At 36.6% G+C, this 26,845-nt stretch overlaps 1 protein-coding gene across 3 annotated transcripts in view; it reads right to left on the bottom strand.

Moving 5' to 3' along the window:
• Window positions 1–26,845, bottom strand: part of ITGA9 (integrin subunit alpha 9) — a 5,160,704-nt gene that overhangs the window by 2,938,963 nt on the left and 2,194,896 nt on the right. For all 3 annotated transcript variants that reach the window (XM_044065011.1, XM_044065010.1, XM_044065009.1), the window contains exon 15: window positions 13,699–13,859. In XM_044065011.1, coding sequence (XP_043920946.1) covers window positions 13,699–13,859 — 161 coding nt within the window. The remainder of the gene's footprint in view (window positions 1–13,698; window positions 13,860–26,845) is intronic.

Here is a 26,845-nt window from a genome sequence, read left to right as displayed (position 1 = left end):
AAAGGGAAGTGCAGAGAACTGAATGTGCAGAGATCCTGTCCTGAAAAGTAGATATTTCCTGCATGATTCCTGATAGGAATGTGGAGGTAGGCCTCTTTTAGGTGTATGGTGGCTAGCCAAGCATCCTTGGACAGCATGGGTAGCAGCTACTGGAGGGTGAGCATTCTGAATTTTGGTATCACCAGGAAGTTGTTTAGAATGGATAGATCGAGGATGGGGTGCCAGGTGCCTTATTTTCTGCGTACCAGAAAAAGTCTGGAGTAGAAACCTTGGCCTTTCTGTTCTGCAGGAACATGCTCTATTGCCCTCACAGAGAGCAGGGAAAAGACTTGCTTTTGCGCCTCTGCCCACTGGTTTAGAGGTAGATCTGGGAACCCTTTTGGAGTTGGGAGGGTGTGGAAAGAAAATTTGTATCCCTGGGACACTATGTTGAGGACCCAGCGGTCATTGGTAATGTTGTCCAGGTGCTTGTGTGAAAGGAGTTTTCCTCCTAGGGGTAAGTGAAGGTGGGCAGAAGGAGGGGGTGGGTGAGGAGAGTCATTGTGAGTTCTTACCATGAGGGGGGTGGCTTAGAACTCCCTGTTTTTGAAGTGGAGGAAGTCCACTGTTTAGATCTCTGCATTCCCTGTGGCTGGCTGTCTGGGGGGTCTGCTTCCATGGGGTCTGGGCTGAACTGACCTGGTGGGAGCAGAAAAGGACCAGTGCTTGGAAGGGCAATGCCTGCTGGACCTGGGTGGCTGGACCTGTAAGAAATTCTTAACTGTCTACATAGATTTAATTTTTTCTTTCATCTTTTTTAAGACCTCTTCTGCCTTAGTGCCAAATAAGTTGTCTTTGTGCAAGGGTGCATCCAACAATTTATATTTAACATGGTCTGGCAAGGGCTATTCCTTAAGCCATGCATGTCTTCTAATGATGGAACCGGTGACTGCTGCCCTGCAAGAAGCTTCTAGGGCATCAAAACCACAGTGCAAGGTGTGTTTAGTTACTTGACTTGCAGAACGCATTAACTCTTGTAACTCTTTAGATTCTGCATAAGCAGGAAAGGAAGACGTTTTTTTTGTTTGAGGAGTTCCAGGGAATGTTGCTGAAATTTTAGCATATGGAACTGGCCATTTAGTGCTCTGATTGCAAGAGTAGCAGAGATGTATACTTTTTTACCCCATCTGTCTAGTGCTCGGGGGTCTGTCCTGTGGAAGATCTAAGAATTCCCGGAGTCTCTTTTTAGACTGAGGGTAGTCCTGACATTCCCAATGGAAATGCTCCCTTAAGGTATGAATCGTTTCCCCGAAGGAAAAGTCCTCCAGAGGAGAGGCTGAAGGAATGGAGTCCTCTGCATTAGAATCCTCATAAGCAGAGAGGGGTTGCATGTCTTCATATTCAGATGCATCAGAGTCATCAGACTCCTATTCGGGCAAAACTACTGGGGACAGATGTCTTTCTTTTGGAAGGGGTAGCTTGGCTTCCCCTGATCAGCATGATAATGTCTTCAGCCATTTTAAGCATTTGAGACTGAGGCAAGGAAGCAGGTGCTTATGATTGGGTCATCGGTTTCTTGGGTGTGGTTCATACCCTGGGCCTTAGAAACTCTGTAGTTTTCGAAAGAACGTAAAAGAAGTTGTCAGTTTGTGTCGAGAATCGGTAGTGCAAAGGACTTCCTCAGAAGCCGGTACTTGCTCAGCAGCTCCAGACCCATCCAAGGGAGAGACAACTGCAGGATCCTTAGTTGAAGAAGAAGAGTTTTGCGGCAAACCGGACTCCGAAAGGGTCTCGGTAGCAGCCTGCAAATCCACAGAAGTGGGCATCAGGGGCTGCGAAAGTGCCTCACTGAGGACTGGAGAACTGACGACTAACACAGTAAGAATGAAAGTCTCGGTGTGGTATTTGCTTTCCACAGCTGAGACAATTGTTAACTTTTTCTGACATCGGTTAGTGCAAGAAAAAAGGATCCCCAACGGGGTACTTAGCTTTAGAAGACTTCAGCTTCAATTCAGAAGATGAAACTCAGGTAGCAGCCGACCGGCACTCATGGGAACTGCTTCTGCTTTGGACTCCATGACAAGAAATACTGATGTAATGGCGTTGGCTGCCATAATTTATACTACTGACAACCTGGTGTCAGTCCTGAAGCAACAGCAACCAATGCAGAAATACTAAGCCTCTGGTATTCGGGCCAGCTGAGGGCTACCCTGGTTGGGATAACCCAAATGTGATGACTGCAACAGTGAAACATGAAGAACATCTCCCTGATACAAACAAGTGAGCTTTATGGGTTTCTTCAATAGAAACTGACCTTGAAGATTAAATTGACTTAAGGTTTAAATGTATTTAAAGAAAAAAAAGACTATAATACAAGTATGAGGTTATTGGTTCAATTGTTAAGACTTGCAACACAGTAATAATAAAAGAATATGGTCAGCAGTTAACACCAGATCTCCAGTTATATTGTAAATAGTTAACTTGTATGTTTGAATGTTTTTGTTTAAGGAGCAATATTAAATCAATTTGGAAAGCAAGACAACTAGAATAGTCATTTGTGATATATGGATTTACATGCTTAATAATGTCAAGTTACTGAAAGTTAAAGGTAAGCACTGATTATCTGAAAAAAGACTAGTTAAGAGGTATTCTATATAATTATAAAATAAATGTGTCTGCAATCAGTGCCCAAAATAACAATCACATGAAGCATGGGGATTGCACAGTATACAGCGACAATTAAGTGATATTTAAAAAACATTACTTATAAAAAAAAAGCTGGAAAAAGTGAGAGACTTGCAAAGTAGGTATTAAGATGGAGATGAAACAAGTAAGAGACTGAAAATATTAATAAAGCATTGAAATAATGAATGGACACAGAATATCAATTTATGTAAGTCAATGAAAGATAGGTCATTATTCAATTCTTTTGAATATGAAAAATCAAAGCCTATAAGATCAAGCAGCAAAAAGTGAAAATAATTATAAAATGTTTGAAGGAAGAATGTGGGACATGTTATACTATGGATCTCTACATGGCAGCAGAATATTCTCAAAACTATTAGAATGAGTTAAAATGAACCGAAATGTAATGAGGTAATTGTAAATGTGAGACAACAGCCTTTTTGAGGGATATGGAATCACTCATTATGATGACACCTATAATTCAAGACAAGATGGTTGCAAATATAAAAGACAGGTGGCAAAGACTCCTTGTGATGTCTGGTTATCAGGAGAACCTTGAGAGACCTGAATCTGAAAATATAATACCAGATTAAAATCTCTCTCCAATATGGTTGTTAAAGGAGGCTAGTGCTTCATGGAAAAGGGCAGATGTAGTAATACCAAAAGAAGGGAAAATTTTAATTCTGTCATCTACCTATAGCAATAAATCAAGACTATAAACTGTTTATGGCAGTGCTGTTGAAAGGATTAGCAAAATATACATTTTAGCAAATAGATAATGATCAACGTGTTTGTCAGGGGAACCGCTGCAACTATATTAGAAACAGAGACACTGATGAAACTAGCACAACAGAGAATAACATTACTGACATTTAGACTAGATGTTGATAACATTGGCATTTAATTGAAGGTCTTGATACGCACACAATAACTATTTCAGATCATGTGCCAATAATAACTAAAATAAAAACACATGGTAATGAAACGCAAATGAGATATTGGCACTTCCTCACTTATCTGTTGAAAAGCAAGGAATTTAAAGAACGGGTAGTGGAAATTATTCAGGAGCTATGAGAGAAGACAGACATTTCTTCTGAAAATATAAACTAGGGTGTGGGGTAAACTTAAAGTGGAATTTAAAAATAGGGTAGAAATAAAAGAAATGAAGATATGGTTAAAAAGTAACAAGAATTATTTAGTGGGACTGACATATGTTCAAGTATTGCAAAATGGGGAATCTCACAGAACAAGAACAGAACAGGAGTAGTTACAGTATACTACATAAAAAATAAGGGATTACATTGAGAATATGTATGAGTTTAGAAAGACTGCTGTTAATTAACTGCTTTTTGATAATAACTCTAGAATACAAAAACTTTTAGAAGAATGACACAGGCAAGAGAAAGTAGAAAGGGCCGTCACCAAGCTTAGGGAGTCTATAACAAGGAGGATAACAAGGGATCCCGTAGAGGTATAAGAAATATTTTGGAAATTCTATGAAAGTCTATAAAAGCAGAGAAATATGGAAATCAAGAAGAGGTACATATGGAAATGTTTGTGGAAGAATTAAATATGCCAAGGTTAGAGGTAGAGAAGGCTCAATTACTAACAGTTAGGACAGGAGGATAAAAATCTTGATGTATAACCAATCTAAAGGAAAGTCCCCAGGAATAGATGGTATTCCTGTGGAAGTTTGGAAGCTAGGGGGAAAAACCTGATAAAGATCTAGAAGTTTTTGCTTTAATTTAAGCACCAAGAACCTGCAAGAAAGCAGTGGTGGCTGTAATACCTAAAGAGGGTAAATATCCATCATATCATGCTTTATACAGGCCCATTTCAATACTAAACCATGATAACCAGGATGATAAAGTTTTTATGTCTATAATGGCTAAAAAAACGGCAAAGGTGATGCCAAAATTGATAGATATGGATCAATGTGATTTTGTGGAGGGAAGGCAAACATTTAACAACATTAACAGAACACTGATGATCAAGAGGGAAGGAGAATGTAAGAAAATACCACTGTTGTAGGTGGGTCTTGATGCAGAGAAAACTTTTGACAGATTAAAATGGAATTTTATGAGCAGAGCAATGGAAGCATTTGCATTTCCTGAAGAAATTATTTGACAGAGTAAGATGAGACTTTATGAGCAGAGCAATGGAATAATTTGCATTTCCTGATAAAATTATAAGGTTGATTAGGAGGATATATGAGAGATTGGAGATGAAAATTAAAGTGGGTGGGGTCCTCTCTGAAAATTTCTGATTGAGCAGAGGAACCAGGTAGGGGTGTCCTCTCTCTCCTTTGTTATTTGTATTATATTAAGAACTAGTGGCAAAGAAAAGAAGGTAAAGTTCCAATTGCGCTGATGAGGTTATAAGAAGGTTTAAACATGCATGACCATAGCTAGTTTGGTTTGGCTTTATTAGCCTGAATCAATCCAAAAAGACTTAAAAAGAAAAAGTAAAAAGGCATGGACATTCAGAAGCCATATAGCTGAAACACTTGATGCCCTTAAGGGGTCATTTCCATATATCCCATGGGCCTCTATTACAGGAGGTTTAAAGTATCACAAAGTGAAAACTCCAGCTTGGCTAGGTAAAGTTTTGCTTGCTTGCAGTACTCTGCCTGAATATTGCTGATCTCTGTCTGCATTTTATTTTGAATTGCAGTTTTTCATTTAAGGTTTGGTTAATTATATTTTGTATCTTATTCTTGTATTACATTTATTTTGTTTTAAGTTTTCTGTTCTGTTGGAGTTCTAAGAAATCTTGGATAGGGTCAGTTCGAAAAGTTAGCAAAGAATTCCTTTGCAAACAGTGAGAAACATCAGTTAATTAATGGGAAAAGCTGAGAAACATCATTTCTCATTTAGCTAGAAATATCTCTATTTGGCTGGAGTGCTTGTTTGGCTTGCTTGCTTTACTCTGTCTGAATATTGCTGATCTCTGTCTGCATTTTATTTTGAATTGAAGTTTTTCATTTATGGTTTGGTTACTTCTGTTTTGTATCTTATTCTTGTATTACATTTGTTTTGTTTTAAGTTTTCTGTTCTGTAGGAGTTTTAAGAGGTCTTGGCCAGGCACAGTTAGAAAAGTTAGCAAATAATTCCTTTGCTATGGTTAGCGATGTCAACATCCTGCAAGAAGGTCTTATGCAGACTAATGACTAGTGCCAAAGTCTTGGTCTTAAACTTAATGCAAAAAATACATTATCATTCCCTTTGGTAAGGGTGACGTTCCTGTAAACCACCACATCGATAGCAATGCCCTAAGCACACAGTGGTGAGAGATCTGGGCACACAGGTCGATAGCAACCTTAACTTCAATCACCATGTCTCCACAGTGTTAAGAAGGGCATTTTATAATGCTCATCTCATAAGTAAGGGCATTGCCTCTAGAAAAAAAAGAGGTAATAACCCCCCTGTACTCTTCCCTCATCAAGCAAACAGAGTACAATGCTCTCTTTGGTATATTCCATTCCAAACACCTGCAGCAACTGGACAGACCAAAAAGGTTCCTCACAAAGAAAATTCAGGGTCTTCGAGATCCTTTTTATGGGGATAGACTGAAATCATTGTCACTTTACTCTGTGTTATACAGACTACTCCAAGGTGACATGTGCCTTGCGTATAGAGCAATCTCTGACACAGCTTTAATAGTAATACTGCACATTCACAAGTCAAATGGCACATGGGTTATTCACTCAAAGGATGTTAACCTGGCATGTGACATCAACAGAACTTGCTGGAGAGACAGAGGTTGTCCCACCTTTGGAACAAGCTTCCTGTTCATGTTAAACAAAACCCCTCCTCGGGCCCATTTAAGGGTAATTGGGAAGATTGGATGGGTATCCAGAAATTCACCCCGGGGTTTCCTCCTGTGTCCTTCTTCGACAGGTGCAATAGGTGCTGATTTTAGCTTCTGCTTGATCCAGACACCATTGGGAACATGGGTTGAACTTGGCTAGGCTTGTAAGGACTTGGGGCCGTCAGCCTATTTACCTCCTAGGAACCTATGATCCTATGACCTTATAAAATAAGGGACTCAGAAATTCAAGGATATTGTAGTCAGGAAAGGCTGGCTCTATTTGCAGATGATACTTTATACCTGACAAACCCAGCAAGGAACATTACAGTGCTGTGGAACATTTTGATATAGTTTCATATCTTTTCCGGGTACAAAATTAGTGAAGCTAAAACAAAAGCAATAGAAGTATATTATGTACCCGCACACAAATTGGGTCAGCAATATCCATATTTATGGGGACATGATAAAATGAAGTATTTAGGAGTATGGACTAAAAATGATGCCAGTGTGTCAGCTAAGGATACGTGGGAAGAATCTAAACAAAAGGTAATACAAAAACTGACAAAATGGAAGCTCTGTTATATGGATATCCATAGTAATATTCAAGCAGTCCCTTTACTCATACACAGATCAGGCATATTTTTATCTGTGATATGGGCAAAAGCCAGCATAGCCAGGTGGAGTTTTGTAAAGAATGATATGTCCTTTGACTATCTAATTGATTTATACAAGAAGCTTGTGTTACAAATGTATTAGAACTGTATGTCATTTGTATATCAAACTGATTTGTACAGATGACTGTGCTGAAAATGTATTGATGAGGTTTGCTTGTGCTCAATTGTATCAACAGTGCACCCTGCTGTAATTAAAATAAATTTATATGTATTATTGTTACTGAATTAACTGTATATATTTTAATAGTGGATACTACCACAGCAGAGGTTAACCAGCTAACTTACTTTAAGAAAAATAAGGGAAATGTAAATGAGCTGTTAAGCCATTAAAAGGCAGCCCATGGTGCTGAATAGAACCAGAGGCACTGGGTCTGGGAAAGAGCCTTTTCTCATTAGCTCAGTGAAAAGAGCGGAGGCCCCAGACACTGCCATAAATATTTGGATGTGTATTGTGGCCATCTGTGCTACATTTCTGTCTCAGCTTCAAATGGGAATACTGTGTGAACCTAGAGCCAGATGACTAGTTGAGGTCATTCTGACAGCCCTCTTGGAAATTATACTTTAGATATTAAAAAGACAAATCTCAGAATAGTGAATATTCTGTTGTGGGGAGCCTGACTAGAAAGACCCTTGTCGACAGCATCTTGCCATGCTGTAGTAAGTAACAAATAGAGAACAGTAATTATTTTAAGATTCAGTCAGGAATATAATGAAGCTTAGTTTAGACACTGTTTTTCTTTATTTGTCTGAGTCTGTCCGTCAATGTTAATTTCAGTATTTTCTGTGATTTGAACTCTGTGGGTAAATATATATTCAGTATTTTCATGTTCTTTTACTATTTATTATTAAATATATTTAAAACGTTTATTGTGGTTGGTCCTTGTAGAAAGTATCTAACCCTTGAGACTACCTATATTTATTTGGTGAACTACTACCATCTGTACTAGTATTAATATTACACAGTATAATTGGGCACCTTTTGTTAAGGACCTTACAGTAGCCAACTTGGGAGTGTCTGTTGGCGGTGATAACTACCTTATAGTCTGGGCAGAAGGAGACATAGCTAGTAAACCTGTGCCAGCCTTTCCCAGGTGTGTGTGTGTGTGTGTGTGTGTGTGTGTGTGTGTGTGTGTGTGTGTTCAAATTAAATCTCTCAACTACTTGGGTAGGGACACGAAGAACTGGGTTCACAGAGAGGGTGCTGGAGGACTTGGCTTGGACACTCAGCTAAGGACTTAAACCTACAGGTGTATCAGTGGGGAATCTTATTGGGGACCTGGAGGGAGACAGATATAGAGACATCCAGACTCCGGGCTGACTGTATTCCCTGTGTTCTGTTAAGGGAAATTGTACTTAAGGTCTGCATCTGGAAATACTGTATGCATTTGTATTCTAAATGCATATCCCTCTCCACTGTCAGTGAGGATTCAGGCTCCTTGATTACTGGTCCAGTATGCGGATGACACATATGGTGGCCATCACATAATGGTGTGTATTTCTGTGCATTCTGGGAGTGTAATAAATTGTCAGACTTTAAGGATTTCCTGCAGACTGCTCTATCAGAGATACTGGGTGAGCAAATTGGTGTAACCAAGGAAATTACTTTTTTTGAGCTATGATACAGAATCGGAATTGCCTAGACATAGTAAGGCCTTACTGACTAATTATGATGGCTGCCAAAAAACAGTTACTAGAACATGGAAATCAAAGTCTAAACCAAAATTACTCGAACGAAGATAATAACAGAGATTAAACAACTGGAATTGGGATCTTTAGAAATGGGTAGAGCAAATTACATAGAAAAAAATGGGAACTGTGGGATCAATACACACAGAGGATGAACGAGGTTTAACAGAAGACAGGATTTGAATGAGCTATGTAATGTCTGACTGACAATGACTGGCTATATTATAAGTAATGTATAATGTTTGCAGCTACAATTGTGTCAGCATAGTTTGCAATGCATAATGTATAGAGAGTATAATGAGACAATCGAACTGTTAACTAGGGGCACCTTAAAATTGGATGAATCCATTATTCGTGATAGTGCTTTTCCTGCTAACCACTATGAATATACATGGATTTTACATTCAATTGAAGAGCAAATGCTGGTGATTAAAACCAGAAAAATAAAAAAGTTATCAAGAAATGAAGAGGAGTATCGGAATAACACTGCCAACCCCCACCACCTCACTCGCAGGTATAGCAAAATAGAACAGTGAACTCTGACAACAGAGAAACTAATCGGATGGATCATTCCACTGTAGCTGTTGATCTTGAGGATGAATACTTTTTAGATCTGGATGAATATCCTCCACTCAAACATTCTGAGCGCCTGATGGGTCAACAACAGAGGAATTTGAATTGGGAAACTCAACGTCAATCGATGGGCTACCAACAGATGAGGGGATCAGCCAAAACCTATCAAGAGATTAGCAGAGAGTCTCGGAGGAGGAGGAGATAAGGAGTCCATCATTATTAATTAAACAAGGGGGGCGGAGATCCACCTTTTCTACTACCTCATGTGTGCATTGAGCAAAATGAGGTGAAGGACTTTAAAGTGTATAATTTTTCTTTGATGCAAATAGACACTAATATGTGTGATCTTTTATCTAAAGGTATGACATTTGGGCCTTGTAGACAAACTAATATTGTGCAAGTGTTATTGGAAATTAAACAATATGTGCACATAACTTAATTTCAGTTTGTTATTTCAGGATGAAAGTAGAACCGCAAATAATTTGAGAGTGCCCAGCATTTATAATCTCCCATTGCACCCCTCCCTTGAATTATATGAGCAGATGTGTGATTTAGATTTTTGAGCAGTATGCTCTAAGCAGACACATAAAAATAAAAATAATTTGTCAGAAACTGAAAAAAATTAATTTTGACTTAATAAAAGGAACTCCAGGTGTCAGACTTATGAAGCCGGACAAGGGAGGGGGTTTAGTAGTAATGAACAATATGGATTATACTACTAAGATGAGGATGACTTTTGAAAGCAGGACTTATGATAAGACTTCATTGAATGAATTTAACCAGGCATATTCCAGGATAAAAGTTTTTTTTATTGATGGGTTGATTACAGTGGATGAATACAGCTATTTAATCATCATGTTTCCCACAACTCCAACAATATTTGGAGTATCTAAAATCCACAAAGATCTAAATCAACCTCCTATGCACCCAGTAGTGGATGCTAGACGTTATATTACTCACCCCATGACTAAACTCCTAGATCTGAGATTGAAGAACCTAGTTCAAAATGAGCATCACGTATGTATTGATTCGTGAGATTTCCTTAAGAGGTTGGATGCAGTTAATTTTGATAAATAATATTTATTACTATAGACGTTAAGGATTTATAAACTGTTATCCCACATGAAATAGGTGAAGAATGGTTCTGAGATTATTTGCTATCTAAATGTTTAGCATAGGACCAGATCAATATATCCGAGCAATTGTTAAACATGGTTCTGAGATCAAACTTTATTTTTGATAAGGAATTGTATAGTCAAAAAGAAGGTGTGGCCATAGGGTCTGCCTGTGGTGGGTTATACGCAAATATTGTGATGTTGGAATGGGAAAGACGATTTTTATTTCCATAAACTTTTTATTCCCACTGTTGTTTGTATACCCATTTTTTAGATGACACCTTTATCCTGTGGAAAGGCCCTAACCAGTTAGTTACTGATCTTTTAGAATTTATTAACACTACTACATCCTTCTTAAAATGTACTCACTCCATTAGATATGAAGAAATTACATATTTAGATGTGCTTATTAGGAAGGATTGTTTGAATAGCAGATTTATTCCTCAAATTTATCGAAAAGTCACATACTCCAATACGTTTTTACATTTTACAAGTAATCACCCCTATATGCAGAAACAAGCTTTCGTTAAGAGGCAGTTTGTGAGGATGGCTCATATGTGTACTATGTGGGACACATTTTTGGAAGAATATGAAACGTCAAACATATTTTTAGTGAGGGGTTATCCATGTAATATGGTAAGAGAAATAGGTAATTAGGTGATACAGAAAAGTGGTTCAGGCTATTGTAATCCTCTTTTGGTGGATAAAAATATGCACCAAGTTAGACAGGGGACATTAGCAAATACAATAACACCTAGGGAACTAGCAGATACAGACATAATGCTTAGTGGAACAGATGATACTGTAGTGCATGAGAACAATATCAAATGCTTTTATAACTGTATTTAATACAGACAGTCAACGTATAAGAAATATGTTCAAAAATTGGGAAATTATTAGAAGGGAAAATTTTAGGTAGTAATCCTTCTTTCGTGTATAAAAAAGGGGTTAAATTTTAAGACCATTTTTGAAAGAATATCTGAACCAAAAAGAAATGGATGTATGGTGAAATGTGGTGCTTCTGTTTTCTGTAGATATGTAAAGGAAAAAAGTGCAATTACAGTTAATAATCAGTATATTAGGAACTACGGGAAACCTATTTGTAATTCATCTAAAGTGGTTTATTGTGTTATCTGTTTGGCTTGCCCATGCTTTTAAGTGGGCAAAACTAAATGTAAATTAAAAAACTGAATGGCCGAGCACTATAGTGACATTTGTTTAAATAAATATACAAATGCCTTAACAAGGCATATTTTACAAAATCAAGGGCATATATTTAATTTTATAATTTTAGAAACATTGAAAACATCAGAACAAGGAGGGGCGTGGGATTTATATTTGATGAAAGCGGAACTTACATGGCAAATCTGCATAAAATCCGATTTTGGCCTGGGTTGAATGGAACTGAATCTATTAAAATGTTTGTTAAAACTTAAGGCCCTTATTAGATAATTATGTATCTAAGTACTGATCGTAGTAATGTAACTTTAAACCATGAAAGTTTAATTCAATGACATGTTTTATTATAACTGTGGTACATGTGCTTTTGAGAGGTGTGTTATATGTAAGAGGTATGATTGGCTTTTCTGGAGAGGGTGTGTTATATTTCATTAGATTTAATTGGATAAATGCAGTTTAAATACATGATTCATATGAGACTGTTTTATCTGATGAAGTTCCTTGTAATGTATGGTTGGAACAAAAGTGTTGATGTGTTTTTATACATCTTCATGGTTTACATGCTGTGAATACTGTGCAGTTTGTATTCTTTGAGTTACAACTGGATTAAATATCTACCGATTTTTAGAGAAGACACCTTGGTTGTCATTTCTTCTGGATTAAATGTATAATGTATGCAACTCAAACTGTGTCAGTATGGTTTATTTTCATTTATATAAATGTAAGATTGCCTGTGGCATATATGACCATTTAATAAAGATGTTTATTGTTTAAAAAAAGACTAGATATAGAGAATGTTTTTCATAAAGTGGAATGGTTTTATATGGCATTGATGTTAATGGAGTTTTTTTTTTTTTCAAAGGGTTCACTCATCTGATTCAGGCAAATTATAAAACATATACAGCCTGAGTTAAGATTAACTCAGAAATGTCACTGTCCTTTTAATTGCCAATATGATGGTAGAAACTGTGCCAGTTATGATACGGGTGATATGGAAGAGTGAAAAGAAATACAGATATCATTGACATATTTCTGATCAATATGATACACTGTGAAAAGAATACAAACATGTTCATTTTCAGATATTGCATAATTTTGATAGAATGTCAAGCTATAAAAAGAAAAAAGACAAATGCACGGACAGTGGATAGAAACTATTATCTCATTTACAATTAAAATATTTTCCCATATTTGATTCAAGCAGAACATAGTAGATAATTGAGTGCATGGTTAGATAATACTTTGAAACAATCTTTTGTTAAATATTATAAAAAATGTTAAAGATTTTCATAGGTGGAAAAAGCTTGGTCAGTAATGTGATCAAAAGAGTACGGGTGGTACATTTTTTGTTTTACATTTGCTATTATATGTTTTCCAAACTTTTGTGGCTGAAGCTGTTAGAGATTTCCTAAATAGCAAGTTGAATTCTGATAACAGGTTTTATATGGCAGGTGGCATACCCTAGGATGCTATGAGATAAGATTCTGTCAGATATGATGAGAGGTTTAAATACTCCTGACCGAGACACATTTTGATGTGGTTCAATTAAAGATATTATATCTAATTTTAAGCATGACTGTAAGTGGAAGACATTTTTAAATTAATTGCAAAAATGGAACAAGTTAATACATGTGATGAAGTACAACATGATTATTACCCACAAAGAAAGAGACTGAGCCTTGCATAACATTTTTGCTACATAATGAAGATAATAAACTGGGTGTTTCATGTGAATACTGTCACTTAGTAATACTGTCACTGAGAGGAAGCACCAGGATAGATGTAGTAATCATGTATGTATTACCTTGTTGTAGTTCTAAGCTGAGTTTCTATGGGTTTACTTAAAAGGACTGTATGTGTGGTGTTGTTCTTTCCTTCTTTTTGAATGCAGTAAAGTTGTTTCACAAAAAAGACTGTATTGATTCCAGAGTGATCTACCTTACTGCTTCTTAAAGGGATCAGTGTCAGAGATGGATGCTGTATGAAAAGGCCCTTACCTTTACATAGACTGTGTAATTCTTACATGTTTGCATCATATGTGACAGCTGTATTTCATCAGTTATCTGACTTGTCATTTCTCCAGACAAAATGAAGGAAAGCCTTGACTGAAGACCTTTCTCTTTCTTTGCCACATCTGCAGTTAGATGATAATTCAGACCTGCAAGTGAAAACCTTAAAGTCAGATCCTTTACAACAGCATCATATCACCATCCCATAAAAACTGCTAATATAATGTCGTGTACCAATAAAATAAATTGTACAATGACTTCTCATTAGTATACAAACATGAGCATGCTGACTGGACAGCCCAGTCAGTGTGTTCATTGTAAACTGAGCATATACAAATAGAAAAAAAGTCCAGCTGCTGAAATACCATTGAGCAACCAGACTTTCTATTGGTATATGCTGAGAGGCACAGCAAAATAAGAGAAAAATCAGGTATGTTCTACAAAACTAAACAATCAGAAACGTACCTGATTTTCCTTGTATTTCTGCCCTGCCCATTGGAAAATCTCAACAGTTTAAAAAAATACAAAAAACAGCAAAAGAGATTGTCCTGTACTATACTGATGTGTTGTGCAAGTGTGGGGATGTTAAGTCCCACAAACATGTGCAGTACATCATCAGTGAAAATGGAAGAACAGTACAGTGCCATTATATAAAGACATTATTAAAGAAAGGTAAGCAATTTCTTTCTTAAATAATGTCATTTAATAGCAATAATCCACTCCTGCATATGGGTATATCAGAACTTTACCACATTTGGCTTTTTTTGACCACTTGGACTTCCCCCTCATGATCAAACTGCATTAATCATGGGTAAATCTTGATATACTCCTACTCAGTTATGGATTATTGCTTAATTAGTACCATAACTAGCAAACTGCAAGCACTACAGGTGATCCTGTCATTAAAATAAGATGACTGTCCATACATACACATGTGGGGTTATCCAGTAAGAAGATATTCTAGCATTTCTTTGTATATGCCATGCTTCCAAAAAAATGGGTAAAGTCTTTAGTTATACAACTGCTATCAAGGGCCCATATAAAAAATCTCATAGAAAAAAAATGAAAAGTTTTAAGTAATCTTACACCAGTATGAATCTGATTGTTTAGCAAGTAACTGGCATGCCCTCTGTGAGATGTCAAGACAGAAGTAATACAGGGAAGATAGTGTTTGCCAGCTATAAACTCAATGGTCTTCAATGGGGCAGCCAGGAAGTTAGCAGAGCTGTTTCACTAAAGGACATTAACAGCACCATAGAGAGGAAAACACATTTCTGAAATGCATCAAGTTAATAGTCTTGTAGCTTCTAACACATTTTGGCCTCTCTATAGCTCAAATCTTGATAAGAAGCCTCCTATTCATCCTCCTGACTTGGAGTTTCAGCAATACAGGAGAGATCTGGGTTTGGAAATATGGAAAATATAGAGTGAGATGACATATGGGAAAGGTAATGTCTTCAAAAGGAGATGCTGGAGAGCTACAAAAAAATAGGAACAAGCATACAAAACAAAAAAAAAATGAAAAAAGGCACTGCTTTAGTGAGTATCAGTAATGAGTAGTTATTTTATTTATTTGTATTGTGAAGGTACATTTGCTTTTTTAACTCTCCACATACTTAAGAAGCAAGTTAATATAGGCTTGAAGAAGCAATGCAGTGTGAAACCTTTTATCTTTGTATTTTATTAAAAGTTCATTTTTTTAACTGGGTTTTTGTCTCTCTGCTTTTATTATTGTTGACTCACCACTTACCACTTGAAATGACACGTACTATACTAAGTTTATTCATTTACAATTTTTGGTAGGGACCGTCAAAATGGTATGATTTCTGTTTCTGGACTAATTAGACTTACATCTTGACTTTGAGTCGAGATCTGATTAATCTTTTAATAAATCTTTTCATACATCCTATTATTTTGTTCCAGTCCCTTACTACATCACTTAGCTACTCACAGAAGTCTAACTCTGAATCAATTCCTATCCCCAATATTTTGTACAAGACACTCGATCCATTTTACTTACACAAATAATGTAAAAAGAATTAGTTTGTTAAAGACCAAATGTCATTACCTTACCTTATTATGGTTTATGGTAATGTAATTTTCATCTGCCCATTCACACAAAATTTTTAAACATGTCTGTTATATCATATATTATTAATATATATGTGTGTGTGTGTGTGTGTGTGTGTGTATGTGGTGGGGTACTAGATCGACTGTACACCTACATTTGCACATGCTTGCTCGACATCATTTGGATGACACATTTTATAACAGCAACAATTTCCGGATAGTGGAGTATTCCCTTTCCCCATGGATTGTGTAATCTCAGAGTACGTATACATCTATAATTAGCAGGGGGTGCAAGAAGGCTTGAACCCTGCAAAAATATGTCCAGAGCATGTGCAGAATGTAGCAGCCTTTGTTGTTTTGACATTAACCTGATCATCTGGATGTTTGTGTAGTTGCACAGTCAATTTAGTGTCCTAGAGTGATTTTATATATATATATTAATATTAATATAATATTAATATTAATATAATAATATATATATATATATTTTTTTTCAAACTGAGTGTAGACTAATATTGCTACATACTCAAGTGTGCCAGCTTGCACTGCATGTGAATTGTTTTTACTACTGTTTTTGCTACTTTTCTAAAAAAAAAAAAAAAAAAAAAAATATATCTGCTTTTACTTTATTTGTGTTTCTTCCTACTTTATTTTGCTTTTGCGTCATCTTAAAAGTACTCAGTTGTATTTATTACTTCTTGATGTAACTCATTCTAAGCCTTTTAGTTTAAGCACTTGGGCTTCAGACCAGTTGTTTTGCATTAAGAAGGTTTGTGGCCTGCACTGTACCGGCAGGACAGGTAGCTTACATCCTTCTAAGTTGGAAACTGCTGATTGAGGGCTCAGTGTCAGTTATTCTAAAAGTGTATTAATTCTGGTTTAAGCGCTTGGGCTTCAGGCCAGTTATTTTACATTAAAAGGGTTTGTGGTCTGCACTCTTGTGGGAGGAGAGGCTGGACTCTGCACTTCTGAGCTGGGAATTTCTGGTTAAAGGCTTATAGTGCCTGCATATTTGAACTGCTTCTTACTGAAATTGGTACACCTTGTTTGCTGTAGCATAGACTAGATCCAGGCCTGCTGAATCTACCTTTGTTTGTATAACTTGAACACTAATCCAGGCATTCTTCAAAGTATTCAGTTGTATTTATTACTGCTTGGTAGTAACTTGATTAAAGTGTAGCTATCATTCTAAGTCTTTTGGATTAAGCACTTGGGCTTCAGACCAGTTGTTTTACATTAGGAAGGTTTGTGGCCTGCACTGTGGTGGCAGGACAGGTAGCTTACATCCTTCTAAGTTGGGAACTTCTGATTGAGGGCTCAGTGTCTGTTATTCTAAAAGTGTATAAGTTCTGGTTTAAGCACTTGGGCTTCAGGCCAGTTATTTTACATTAAGAAGGTTCGTGGTCTGCACTCTTGTGGGAGGAGAGGCTGGACTCTGCCCTTCTGAGCTGGGAATTTCTGGTTAAAGGCTTATAGTGCCTGCATATTTCAACTGTTTCTTACTGAAATTGGTACACCTTGTTTGCTGTAGCATAGACTAGAACCAGGCCTGCCGATTCTAGCTCTGTTTGTATGCTTGTTGTTTGTTTGCTTGTTATTTCCCTGAAAAGCTAATACCACCTAAAACGTGGCTTTTCAGTGCTTCTGTGGATCCCTAGTGATATCTGCATTGTTTACTGTACTCATTTCCTTGTTTCACTTAAAAAAAAGTTACTGTTTGTCGTTTTTGCATTTAAGTTACCTGTAACACATTGCATTTAAGTTACCTGGCACTTGCTCACTAAAGGCACTTGCTCACTAAAGCAATTATGTAAGTCAGCACTAAAAAATTAAAAGCACTACACTCTCACAAAGTCCTCTTGAGTACCTTGTTCCTCATTGGCCCTTTTTTTCAATTATAAAGGAATTCCTAATACTATTCTAGCATGTCCAAAGGTCAGTTGTCAATCTTCTCTCCGGTCCAGCTGGTGAATCTGGGAATCTTGAGGCAATGTTACAACTGCCTCATGTACACAAACAACCCTCTCCTCCTCCCAACAAATTCCAACACATGTGAGAGATGCATCCATATAGCCAAACTGGAGGCTAAGCTCTCTCAACTCAGTACTGGCGTAACCAGTCAGGAGGAGAAGGAAAACACACTCAGTACAATTCCAGTCTCACATAGATCTACCACGACAGCAAACCAAACACAAACACACAAAAACATACTCGGAGGCTCTAAATAAAAATCTGCCTAAGCAGCAGAGACCTCCAAAGCAGACACCCAAGCAACCGCTACCCCAAAACAAAACACGTGCAACACATAGCTCACAAAGCCAGTGTGCCAAACAGTCACAGGCCTTAAGGCTAAACAACACACCTGATACACTTGTAATAGGTGACTCTATCATCAGGCACAGTGACGTCCCGCTCACCAGGCTGAACAAGGAGAAGGTCACATTGAGCTGCCTGTCGTGTGTTAGGATCCGCCACATAACACAAGCACTCAGGTCACTCCAAGGCAAGTACAAATATGACTCAGTCATTGTCCATGCTGGTGTGAATGACCTGAGATGTACCTCCCTGGACTACATGAAGAGAGGCATACAGGAGCTCTCTGAGCATGTGGCCCAGGCCGGTATGACTCTGACCTTGAGAAGCATCTTACCCTCACCAAGAATGATGCCACAATATGAAGACAAGATGATCAATTTCAACAATTGGCTTAAGTATTGGTGTCATTCAAAGGGGATCCAATGCCTGTCAGCCTGGGATGACATGCTCGACAAGCCATGATGCTTCGCTAGGGACGGCTTGCACCTGTCACCCCTGGGCTTTCGGATATTGGCAAAGGCTCTTGCTACCCCCATAGTGCTTTTTTTAGGCAAGGCTCAAAAGACAAACCCACCTCAATAGGTATCACAAGGAATAAGAAACTAAGAGTAATGCTACTCAACGCCAGAAGTCTAAACCTCAAGATGCATGCACTCAAAACTCTCCTTAGCATATATAAATATGGAATTGATAACAGCTTTCACGAAGTCAGCACGATCAAAGTTATAAGAATTCAGCTATAACTTTTTATGAAACGTGAAAAGCTGCACAAATTTTAAGTTTAACACTTTTGTTCTGTAATTTCATCTACAGAACTTTCTTGGAAATTAATTGCAGTTACAAGAACATCAATTAAATTCTTTAAAAAAGTGTCACATGATCTCCTTAGTTGATCATTCCCAAAACCTTAAAGGTATATACACTGTAACAGGTAATTAAGAAACATCATTTTAAAATGTAAACAGACTAATAAAACAATTATTAATATCAGAAAACATTAAATAGTAAGAATACTAAGTTTAAAATACTGAAACAAACATTTAACAAATATGTTAATGAAAACACATATTTTAGCTTCTCAAAAGACATTTAATATTAATAGATTTGTTGATTCCTAACAAATATTTGCCAGTTCAACTCCTAAACCTCAAGATAATTATTCACATTGCTACAAACAGGAACTGGTTTTACAAGGTCTACCACAAACAATGTAAATTTCCTAAAATCTTTCCAGCTATGAACATGCTTTGCCAAAGCATTTTTTAATTGTTATCTTTAATGGCCAGAATGTGGTTAGAGATTCTCTTACTTAACTTTCTGATAGTCTTACATACATAAAAACAGTGATGTGTCACAGGAGGCTAAATAGACCACATATGTAGAGTTACAAGTAAATCTACTTTTTCACAAAATCTGCAGACTGTAATGTTTTAAAATTACATTTGAACCTTCCTTAATGAATATGCATTGCACCCATTACATTTAAACATATCTTTCTTAATATTTGGATCATAAGTAAGACTGCTTTGAAATAATCTTTTCAGATCAAATTCGTTTTATAACAAAAATTAGGAGTATCTCCTAATAATTTGTTGAGGTCCCTATGTCCAACAGCTATTTTTTCTGATGCCAGTGGCATAAAAAGAAATAGGTAAGGGAAAACCAATAAACCCCTTTCCTGAATTATTTTGTTTATCAGGATTATTGAGAGAAAGAATGCCACTGATTAATATAGGTGGAAACTTAGAACTTCTCAAAGCCCTCACTTTTTTCTTTGACATTGTCAAGATATATAGAGGTATACCCTCTATCCAAAAAGAGTTGTCTTAAATATTTTCCTTTACATTCAAAATTATCATTCAAACTAATGAGTCTACCAATATGAATAAACTGACCACTAGCCACATTTTCCTTCATAAAGGTGGCATGCTGACTATTGTTCATAAGGTAGTTAATAACAAAGGTGTTTTTCTATACTTATATTACTATTAAAAACCCCTAATGTCACATTCAACATTATTGCTGAATCCAAAAATTTCACTCTCTCACCTTTACATCCCAGTGTAAAGTTAAGAAAGGTAGTACTACCATTAAAGTCCTAAATAAAATTGTCGAGTTCTTGGAAACTGCCTGACCATATGAAAAATGAATATTCATAGAATCCAACATTACAAAATAAACTATTAGAACAAAGATTGTCATGTTCCCTACTGCTCATTACTGCATTAATGTACATGGTGCCATCCTGGCACCAATCTCTAATCCTCTTTTTTGCCTATAGCATTCTTTGTTAAACCCAAAAAAAGTGTTATCCAAGACAAGTTCTGTTAAAGTGCGTAAGGTACTAACAAAACTCTCATCTAACTTTATTGTTTTAATCATAAAATTCCTGAAATATTCAAACCCTTCTTATTTAGCTATACATGTATATAAAAAACTGATGTCTAAAGTAAACATACACGTTTCTTGGCCCAAAAAACAATACTGTCTTAATGAATCAAGTAATGCCATGAATCCCTAAGACAGAAACTTGAATTTTGTATAACTGGATTTATAAGAGTCTAAAAATATTCAAATAAACTCTGTTTTTGTGCCATTGTTGAAAATAATTGGTTTAAAAGATGGAAAAATGTCTTCAATACCAAACTTATGCATTTCTGGGATGCCCAAAAAAATCATTCAATTTTGCATCCACTTGTGCATCATATAGTCTAACAATGCTCAATCTTACTAAAACATACATTAATTTCATTGAAAAAAACAGGTTCATATATCTCAGGATCTGATAGAATACCAGACAGAACATTAATATAATCACCTATATATGTGTGTATATACATATATATATATATATATATATATATATATATATATATATATATATATAAAACATTAAGTGTGTATATCACATAGTCAAAGTTCCATAACTCCGAACACCTAATGGTCAAACCATTATGTTCAAAGTTACAGAATTTCGACTACGTAAAAAAAAAATAAAAAGCAACAGACAACAAAATAAACTGTTGGAAGCAGGGGGGCAAGCCCCACTGCACCCCCCACGTGGGGGGCTGCCCCCACCAAAAAGCAACAGACAACAAAATAAACTGTTGGAAGCAGGGGGGCAAGCCCCACTGCACCCCCCACGTGGGGGGCTGCCCCCACCCCCCACTACTTAAATATGCCAACTCCGAGATCACATCACATTGAACTGAATGGAAACCTACACTTATGCAGATTTCCATTCAAACGCTCTAACTTTTACAAATTCAAATTTATGGTCTCAACCATGTGGTTCAAACTTATAAAAGTTTGACTACGTGATAGGAATCCTAAAATATATACTATACATACTATATGTGTGTTTGCATGTGTGTGTGTGTGTGTGTGTGTGTGTGTATATATATGTATGTATGCATGTATGTATATATATATATATATATATATATATATATATATGATTCTGTGTGCAAGCATCTAAAAAACAAATAATCATCAAAATTATTGCTGTCACAAAAATGTCACAAAATTAAAAAGGAACAAAACACTCACATTATAAATATTGACCGAGCCATAAATGACCTAAGGGCCAGCCTCCCTGCATCCCCATACCATCAGACTTAAATATATCAACTTCAAGGTTACACCATATCCAACAAAGCAGATATTTCCATATAACTGGAAATTGTTGCCAGTGCTCATTAACAATACTGCCAGATGTAGCTTTCATAACTAGAGCCATTCATCATCATCATCTTTCTGCTGTTCCCGTTAAGGGTCGCCACAGTGGATTATCTGTTTCCATTTCTTCCTGTCCTCTGCATCTTGCTCTGTCACACCAACCACCTGCATGTCCTCTCTCACTACATCTGTAAACCTTACCTTAGGCCTTCCTCTTTTCCTGTTATCTGGTAGCTTCATCCTTAGCATCTTTTTCCCAATATACTCAGCATCCCTCCTCAGCACATGTCCAAACCAACATAATCTTGCCTCTCTGGCTTTGTCTCCTTTCCAAATTGGGCTGACCCTCTAATATACTTATTCCTAATCTTATCCACCTTCGTCACACCCATTGCAAATCTTAACATCTTTAACTCTCCCACATCCAGCTCTAACTCATGCCTTTTTGTCAATGCCACTGTCCCCAATCCATATAACATAGCTGGTCTCACTACCCTCTTGTAGACCTCCCCTTTCACTCTTACTGGTACTTGTCTGTCACAAATCACTCCTGACACTCTTCTCCACCCACTCCATCCTGCCTGTACTCTCTTCTTCACCTCTCTTCCACACTAACCATTACTCTGAACTACTGATCCCAAGTATTTAAACTCATCCACCTTCGCCACTTCTAATTCCTTGCATCCTCACCATTCCTCTATCCTTCCTCTCATTCACACACATATATTCTGTCTTAGTCCTGCTGACCTTCATTCCTCTTCTCTCTAGAGCATATCTCCATCTCTCCAGGGTCTCTTCCACCTGTTCCCTTCTCTCACTACAGATCATAATGTCATCTACAAACATCATAATCCATGGGGACTCTTATCTGATCTCATCTGTCAACCTGTTAATCACCATTGCAAATAAGAAAGGGCTCAGATATGATCCTTGATGTAATCCCACCTCCACCTTAAACGCATCCATCACTCCCACTGCAGACCTCACCGCTTCACACTACCCTCGTACATATACTGTACCACTCTTACATACTTCTCTGACACTCCCAACTACCTCGTACTATACCACAACTCCTCTCTAGGTACCCTGTCATATGTTTTCTCTAAGTCTACAAAAACACAATGCATCTTCTTCTGACCTTCTCTGTACTCCTCCATCAACACTCTCAGAGCAAACATCGCATCTGTAGTGCTCTTTCCTGGCATGAAACCATACTTTGTTTGTGTCTTTCGGCTTTTCCTGGTTAGGGGTCGCCACAGCGGAACTCCGGTCCGCTAATGATTGGCAGTAGTATGATCACTAATCATCACGTCCCTTCTTAACCTAGCTTCCACTACTCTTTCCCATAATGTCATGCTGTGACTGATCAATTTAATCCCTCTGTAGTTACTACAGCTCTGCACGTCACCCTTATTCTTATAAATCGGTACCAAAACACTTTCTCCATTCCTCAGGCATCCTCTCACTTTCCAAAATTTCATTCAACAATCTGGGTAAAAAAACAGAATACTCCACTTAAAAAACTAACTTTAATGAAATAAAATAAGAAAATATGATGAAGCACTTTTCGTCCAGTCAAGTGACTGAACTTCTTCAGATAAAATTACAAACAATTAGCAGCATTTAAATATTGTACACACACCCTCCCATGTGATCATCCACCAATAAAATGTACCAGAACCACCGAGTGCACAATATGTGGGGAGCCAACAAAAAGAAAAAGTAAATAACTGCCCTAGAGGACTGATTTCATGCATTAAAAACAACAAAGAGGGTATGATAATTGCAAATAAAAATGGTGATTTTAAAATCTACAATTTTTCTTCATACGAAATGGACCATTTGTTAATTGAACTATTTTCTAAGGGGTTAACGTTCACACCTGCAAGACATTTTGACTTACATAGGACTTTAATAGATTTGAAACTGTATACTCAGAAGTTAAATCTGGCTGTAATGTTTGGTAATAACCCTATGGAATATAACGGATTGAAAGTGCCAAGTATTTATAACTCTCCCATTCATCCTTTATTAACACTTTTTGACCATATTTGTAAACTTGACCTTAGGTCTTTGTACAATCATGCTAAGAATCAAGTGAGTGACACATTTCTTAATGTATCAAAAACAGAAATGGAAGCATTGTGTGAATTAAGAACGCTACTAGTATGTATTCTTAAACCAGACAAGGGTAGTGGCTTAGTGTTAATGAACACAGATGACTATGTAGGGAGGATGCAAACAGTTGTGGATAGTGACACATACACCAAAGTAAGTTTAAACAAACTGAATATAGCATATAATCATATTAAATCATTTCTGAATGACTTATTTATTGATGAAATGGTGGATGTGCACACCTTTAACTACTTATCAACTCTTTCACCAAGAGTACCAGTCTTATTCAGCATTCCTAAAATATATAAGAGGGCATTAGTAGATGCCAGCTATTCCATAACATATGCTAGTGCAAAATTGGTGGACTCAATTTTGAAAATATATGTAGAACATGAAACACAGATTTGTGGGCATTCCTCTCCGCTATCAATGCACTTGAGTATAGGGAGGATCTGAACTTCCTTACAATAGACATTATTATTTATTTATTTTATTTTACATTTGTTAACCAGGCTAGTCTAACTGGATATATTTCCATTTTCAGTAGAGGCCCAGGAAGAAAAGCTCCAGTAGTAGCAAACAGAAATTAAAATTAATGTTGTTACATAGTAAATGAAAGGATTTCAATAAAAATACAAGTAATAATAAAACAGGTATTTACACTAGAAAAGTGACATATAGTGTAAGAGAAATTATTATACAGTATGATACTTGAGGAATTTCAGTACCTCAACAGGATAGAATATAGATCTGTATTTTTCAATACCACAAGCGGCAGGTATAGAATGGGTTGTAGGTAGATTGAGATGGCAGGAGGCTTTGAACTCCAAAGTCAGATTAATTGAAGCATTACTGGACATAATTTTATCAAATAATTACGTGATGTTTACCAATGAAATCTACCTCCAAAAAGTAGGGGTAGCAATGGGCTCACCATGCAGAGCGAGTTTCACTTACCTGGTGATGGCCCATTGGGAGCACCAATTTATTTTTAACCACACTGAAACTAAGGATTCAGTACAGTTTTACACTAGATTTCTTAATTATATTTTTATTATTTTTAAAGGTAATGTGGAATAGTACAACTGTTTTTTTTTTAAGTTTACAAGTAACTTTCATAGTGGGAAGATTGCATATTTGGATGTCGAACACAGCAAACATAAAAGAGACAATACACTGCAAGAATTTACTGTAAAAAAAAACATACTCTAATTCTTTGTTACATTTTACCAGCTCACACCCACTACACCAAAAAAGATCAGCAATTAAAGGTCCATTGGTGCGAGCTGCAAGAATGGTTACAGAAGACAGGGCATTCCTTGAAGAATGTGAAAATTTGAAACAGATGTTTTTATGTAGGGGTTACGCGGAATCATTAATTACACAACTAACAACTGAAGTACAACAGAAAAGGGGAAACGGTACTTATAGACCCATTCTATGTATAGGATGAACACCACGTACCGCTAATACTCCATTGAACATGGACAATGGGGACATGTATGTTCCTATAAATACAGGTCACATTGAACAAACTCAGAGAACATGCTTTACTATTAGCTTTATTACACCATTTAGTTTAGATGCTTACAGCATCAGGAATATATCAACAAAGAATTGAAATTTACTACTTACTGATAGGGAGTTAGTGAGTAAAATAGGCGAACACCCCATTACGATTTTTACAAGGGGTAGGAACATGAAAACCTTACTTGAGATGCGGAAACATACTACCAATAAGACACCATGAGTGTTTAAATGCGAATCATATAGGTTTTGTAAATATATGTCTTCTGGTTACACTTTCACTATTCATGACAAAACATATAAAGTTAATGGGTGATATAATTGCAATTCAAAATCAGTGATCTATTTAGCTCAATGTCAATCATGTTTAGCATTTTATGTCTGTAAAACTGACAGGAAAATGAGAGAAAGAGTGTATGAGCACACTTATAGTATCAGTAATGCTAAAACCGAGAATGCACTAGCGCAACATTGTGCAAGCCATACAACCCATGTATTTCATTTTAGAGTTATTGATCAAATAGTATGTGATGCCAAAGGGGGCCCTTTTTCACTACTACTGGAAAAACAAGAATTACTATGGCAGTTACGGTCAGATTCTTGCAGATATCCAGGTTTGAATGAAGTAACTTTGACTACATGTATTTTGAAGTTGAAAAGCCTCTTAAGATAATACTAAAAAAGATATTTATGTCAAGGAATTTATATATATGCAAAATATTGCTTGCTTGGTATTTCTTGTACACCTTTTATATGGTTTACAGTTTTACGAGGTAGTGTTAAGAATACAGGTTTTAGACAATATGTTTTACTTTATTGCATTCTGTGAACTTGCTCATCTAAAATTTCAAGACTTGTAAATACTGATGGCCTGGTTGAGTTTTTGGTACATTTTGTTGGTGGATGATCACATGGGAAGGTGTGTGTATGATATTTAAATACTGCTAATTGATTGTAATTTTATCTGAAGAAGTTCAGTCACTTGACTGGACGAAAAGCGCATATTTTCTTATTTTATTTCATTAAACTTAGTTTTTTAAGTGGAGTATTTTGTTTCCTTCATCAGCAGTTATTCATTCAGCTATGGTAGTGAGGAAATCTTCCTGTGTGACTCAACTTATAAGTAAAGGCATGGCATAAAATCAAAGGAAGTCATAGCGCCATTGTACTCAGCCCTCATCAGGCACATAATCAAGTACAATGTTCCCTTCTGCATGTACCTAACCAAGCACTTACACCAACTGGAGTGGCCCCAGAGGTTTCTCACTAAAAAAAAATGACAAAGTGTAAGACACATGCCTTATGCAGATCAACTAAAGGCCCTATCCCTTTACTCCATCTCATATCGTTTACTGAGAGGGAACTTCCACCTGACCTACAAGGCACTGACTGATCCAGCCCTAATGAAAATGTTACATATTTGCAA

The sequence above is a fragment of the Protopterus annectens genome, chromosome 3.part0, assembly GCF_019279795.1.
Source record: "Protopterus annectens isolate FY-2018-M chromosome 3.part0, PAN1.0, whole genome shotgun sequence".
Taxonomy (NCBI): domain Eukaryota; kingdom Metazoa; phylum Chordata; order Ceratodontiformes; family Protopteridae; genus Protopterus; species Protopterus annectens.
Note: the sequence above shows the minus strand (reverse complement) of the source record. Positions and strands in the feature narration are given on the sequence as shown.